Source organism: Mytilus galloprovincialis, chromosome 7 (assembly GCF_965363235.1).
Source record: "Mytilus galloprovincialis chromosome 7, xbMytGall1.hap1.1, whole genome shotgun sequence".
Lineage (NCBI taxonomy): Eukaryota > Metazoa > Mollusca > Bivalvia > Mytilida > Mytilidae > Mytilus > Mytilus galloprovincialis.
Genome location: NC_134844.1, coordinates 63,370,077 through 63,375,577, shown reverse-complemented (window position 1 = coordinate 63,375,577; position 5,501 = coordinate 63,370,077). Strand labels below are relative to the sequence as shown.

The 5,501-nt window shown below is 32.0% G+C and overlaps 1 protein-coding gene across 1 annotated transcript; it reads left to right on the top strand.

The window, feature by feature from the left end:
• Nucleotides 1–638: 638 nt before the first annotated feature.
• Nucleotides 639–4,746, top strand: LOC143081869 (interferon-inducible GTPase 5-like). Its single transcript, XM_076257536.1, has 2 exons — nucleotides 639–743; nucleotides 2,099–4,746. The coding sequence occupies exon 2, from the start codon at nucleotides 2,101–2,103 to the stop codon at nucleotides 3,283–3,285; it is 1,185 nt and encodes a 394-aa protein (XP_076113651.1). The 5' UTR covers nucleotides 639–743; nucleotides 2,099–2,100; the 3' UTR covers nucleotides 3,286–4,746.
• Nucleotides 4,747–5,501: the final 755 nt, after the last annotated feature.

The following is a 5,501-nucleotide window of genomic DNA, read 5'->3' as shown; positions in this document are numbered from 1 at the left end:
TTGGCTAGAGGTATAAGAGGTAGACTCTGGCCTTTGTTAGTCTTGTATGCTTTTTAATTTTAATTTCTAGTGTATATTTCAGAGTTTAGTGAAACGTCCATTATCACTGAACTAGTAAATATTTTTGTTTAGGGGGCTGAAGGTTGCGGGAGATTCTCGCTGCATTGATGAACTATTGGTGGCCGTTGTCTGCTCTTTGGTGGAGTTGTTGTATCTTTGACACATTCCCCATTTCCATTCTCAAGAATAAAATAGAAAAAAGAAAAATCACTATAATACTGAAAATTCATAATCAAATTAAAGTATATTTCGTTTCTAAAAAAAAAAGAACAAATTAAATAATGGACGGAAATCATTGTAAACTTTACTAGATATGTAATTGTAATAGTTGCTGTTCCGTGATTAATTTTGCAAATAAATAGTTAAATAATGAATTGTAAAATAGTTCATTTAAATGCATCAATGTATTTATCTATGCTATTCCACTGACGCCCAATTTGTTAGGTTCTACATTCGAACTCCAATTATTTGATCTATTTGATCAGTAGAGGCGAACAAAGATAATTAACACGAGTGGTTTGATAAATCTGTCAATATAGTTTGCACATACAACATAAAGGTAAGATGTACAATGATTGGCAGCATGTTTAAATAAAACATCACATATTGTAATTGATCACAACTATTTATTACTTGCTACCCTTTCTGAGAAGATCATTTATAAGACTGCCTTTAACTACAAGGTAAGCAAATTTCGCACACAATAATGAAAGGTAGTAATTCGTCTATTACTATCTCATCAATAGAATAACAATAATACAAATATTAGAAAATTTCAAAATTTTAATAAACTTCACAACCAACTAGAGTGTGACGAGCCAGGTTTGCATGGTTTAACCCGTTAAGGCTTGATAAATGCTTGTCCCTTTGCAAAAAATGTTGTTATCCTAAAATTTGTCAATCAACAAACGTTTATAAGCTGAGTAACATTTTGCAAAATGCTATCAATTGAACGTTGCTAATTTATCCATCTAACTCATAACTATGAATTACGGCATCCATATTTTCGTGCGGGTAACAAATTCATTAGTTAAAAATTACTTTTTCAAAATTTAAAACGTAACGTAATAAGCCATTTACAGAAAATAAGCGAGTTAAGGTAGATTCATGAAATACCACCATTTTCGATTGTACTATCTTAGTACACAATTTGTCTAGTTATTTGCCGGCATCTGCAAATTTATAGACAGACGTGCAATTTATTGGTTATACTGTTTATTTATATGAAGAAAACTTCATTTCAAACTGATTTATTGCATTATCCAAAATATTAAAACTAATACCAAACATTAAAGTTTAAGAATCATTTTTTTTTCTCAGCTAAACCATTTAAGGGGAGATAATCTTTTAGGAAAAAATGTATACATGACTGATAGAGACATTTTTTATGTTTACTTGTAGCAACAAAACAAGTTCGGTGACACCATTTGTTTTTCTTTTTGTTTTCTTAAAAACATATTTTCATTATCATTTAAGGCAAATTTATGCAACTTTCAACGACTCATAGATAGAAAAATCGCACGCTGACACAATTTTTGTATTTAATTTTTGAAAAGAGCATAGTAAATCTTTATTTTGGTTTAGTATAAGAAATTCTGTCACGGGGAAACATCTACGGATGATTTACCTTGAGAGGATGACTGCTCAACATTTACGGAAAAACGCGTTTTACAACCTTTACAAAATTAATAATTTTACCCTTAATTTAATCTACTTTTTGTATAAGCAATATGTATCTGGCCAAATTTAACGAAATTATTGTTACTGGTCAGGATTTTTTTTATCAATTAAAATTGCAATTATTGCATGTTGTTCTGAAACGACCTTTAACAAACGCTTTTAAGTTCCCCTGAAATGTCGTTATCGGCAAATATGTCTATGTTTAGATAAACACATCAGTCATTTTCAATATCAGTAAGATATTATTTTTTCACAATTTTTTTGGGAACGGATTAACATGCATATCTAAACAACATTATCATTATACGGAATACCTCAAAACATCAAACATTATTACAAACTTGTTAACTTGTTACAGAAATGGGAAAAGCTGAATCAAAAGAATTGGTACAAGACGATCAATATATAGAAATAAGGAAGATTGCAGAAACGAAAGGACCGGCTGAAGTGTTGAAATATCTAAAAGAAAATATGTCTAAATGGAAGGAAGAAACAGTAACATTTGGTGTAACTGGCAGGACTGCTACCGGAAAATCAACATTTATAAATAAAATTCGGGATGTTAAGCCAAATGATCCTGGCTTCGCGAAATCTGGCAGTGGAAACACTACCCTAGAGCCAACAGCCTACGAAAACCCTCAAAATAAGAGAATAGTATTTTACGACTTACCAGGAGTTGGAACACTAGAATTTCCAAAGGAAACATATGTCTCAAAAATGGCACTAAAGAAATATGATTACTTTTTCATATTTTTTAACTTCGTCGTTTGCGAAGATGACTATTTTCTAGTATGCGAACTGTTGAAATTAAACAAATCATTCTGCTTAATAAGGTCGAAAATTGATGAGGATTTAAGAAATGCAGAAGAAGACGGTAAGATAGCCGCTAGCGTACTTCCGGCAATAAGAAAGCAAATAAATGAGCAAATAGCTTGTTATGATAATCTTAGGAATACCGATGCACTTTTTCTTATTTCGAGTAGGGTAAAAGACACCGGAGACTGGTTTAAGCTTGTAGAACATATCAAAAGAAACTTGCCTGCTCCAAAATATGAATCGTTTATGTTTTCTCTCCCAACATTAACGAAAGAGGTCATTGATTTAAAGTATAGAGCGTTAGAGAAACGTGTAAAAATTGCCACAGTAGCCGCTGCTAGCGTAGCAGCAATTCCCATTCCAGGAATAGACTTGGTTGCAAATATAGCAATACTTGTTGAAGAGGTTTTACATTATATCCGTGTTTTTGGTCTTGGTAAGAAAAAGCTTGACACCTTAGAAGGATTTGATCGTAATCAGCTGAATTGTGCTGGTTTTTTAGATCCTGGAGTAGATATGGGAAAGGTTATCCTCATGCAATTAGGAAAATTGGTAGCCATATTAGCAGTTGAATCTGTAGCAGATATTTTTCTGCCTATAATTGGATCAATAATTTCTGCAGGAACATCAGCAGTGTTTACTTACCGGTATCTAAGCAGAACTCTTCGCGATTTTAGAGATGACGCTGTTGTTGTTTATAGATTTGTACTTCAAAGTTCGAGAGTTTGAAAATGATGTAAATAGATTTACTGAATGCGATCTTGAATATTAGCTTTCAGGATGTACTTAGGCGATCTAGGATAAAATTAGATAAATCAAGGATTCAAAATTGATACTTTAAGCTGGAAGAGTATTAGTTCAGGATAAAAAAGTCCAAAAGATTGATAGGTCATGGAGCTCCTTTCCGAGATATTTGATTTATAAAATTAGGCGGGAAAAGGCTGACTCGGACTTTTACCTTATATTTGCATTGGTATAATTTGGGACTCAGATCAGAGGAAAGAAAATCAAAAATCTACTTAAATTTTGTCAAATGACCTTCTATGAACTGTTAAGTCTTATGTTAATAGATAAATAAGTGTTATGAGGCAAAATATATTACCTTGTATCGTATGGCAAAACACCAAGGAGTCCGAACATTTGACACTTATTCCGAAACATCACCTAAGTACATCCTTAAGTGAACATACATTCGTTCATGTATAGAAATATCTTTAAGGTAGTGGTCTTATTTAATTTTGATTCAAGTTCTCATCTTAATTATCATATCACATTTTCTTGAACAATGATATTGTTGAAAAAACAATTCTGTGATACCATGTTTCAAAGAACTGTACTTTAACTCATAAATGTATTACCTTTGTGAGAATATTATGTAGCCATTTTGGACACATTTAAAGCATTTAATAAAATTCGTGTGATCATGCCTATCCGAGGTTTTCTTGACACTTTCAGTCTTGAGCTATCGTTTCGAATCAAAGGCAATCCTATCGTCTATTATTGGGTCGAAAACTAGTACCAGGTAACTTCTATATTCGTCTACAATACATAATGATTACATTATATGTATTTTTCTTATGATACTTTATTTTCGGTACTTATACATCTTCGGATTTCAAATGTTTGGCTTTGAGCGTTCCTGATGAAGGTAAATCCAGAAAAGCGCTTCGGACGCAATAAATTATAAAACGTGTTGTTTTCCATTTTTTATTCTGATTGGCTAACTGCACATCACGTGTTATTTCTTAAGCAATTGCATTACTCAATAAAACTTTTCATTCATGATAACACGTGGTCCCACAATAAAGTGCACAGGTGAATTTAACCAAACAATTTAAAAATTCGTGTTTTCATGATCATAGCTAAAAAATGAATTATGAGAATTGAATGCTTCTTTTTGTAACTTCATAGGGTTGTAAAAGCGTTGACCGTGCGCACATTTTTAGAATGAAGCGCGGAAACAAAATCTACTTCGGTCAACGCTTTTACACCAAAATGAAGTTACAAAAAGAAGCATTCAATGATTAAATGTAACTTTGACAACCGATGTTGAGTCAATAACAAAAATGAATTAGGGAAATTATAATCTATGAGATAAAGGTTTATAACATTTTCATTTGATTCTCAACTATTATAAGACTCGTTGCACTTACAGGCAAATGAGAGATAACAACTTTAATCATAGAATCCCCCTATTGCTACATGTGCTAGTTAATGTAATAAATTACTTACAATTTACTTGTTATGCCTATACTTTGATTTATGCAAATACAGACTATTGTTGGTTATACTATACAGTAATTACTTTGATTGAAAACATATTTGAAGATATGCAAGAAGGCAAATGAAACGATCTCCATCAAAGTTACAATTTGTAAAAGAAAAGCCGTATTGGTCATAGAACGGCCTTCAACAGGAAGCCTGATCTCACACCGACAGCAAGCAATAGCGAGCCCCCCAAAAAACCCATTCAAACAGGAAAAACCTAATTTTGTCTATTCGATATATATATATATATATATATATATAAACAACAAAACTAGAAACACTTTAAAAAACGACAACAACTGAACATCAGGATACTGATTATCTACACTATAGAACATCTACATACTTTGCTTTTGTTCTGATAATCAGTTACCCGGCTCCTTCTTGCTTTTTTTGTTGTTGTGCTGTATTGATGTTTCAAACAATGTACAGTTTATGCGCTTTTGAAACTGACCCTATTGAGCATACAGAGTATTTGAAAATGATATCTCTGCATAAATACTGTTGTTTTTGTTATGACATTTCCTTCGCAAATGTAAAAGAGAATGACTTTTGATTTTAAAACTGCTCGTTTTATCCAAAGGCAGTTACGTTGACAGAACCTTTCGGGCGACTCCATATAAGAGTTTTTCACCTCTTTATTTAACATGAAAATTAAACGATTTAGTTACCTAAAA

Excerpts from the sequence above, each read along its gene's own strand:
- LOC143081869 (XM_076257536.1), top strand. The coding sequence starts at position 2,101 with ATGGGAAAAGCTGAATCAAAAGAATTGGTACAAGACGATCAATATATA.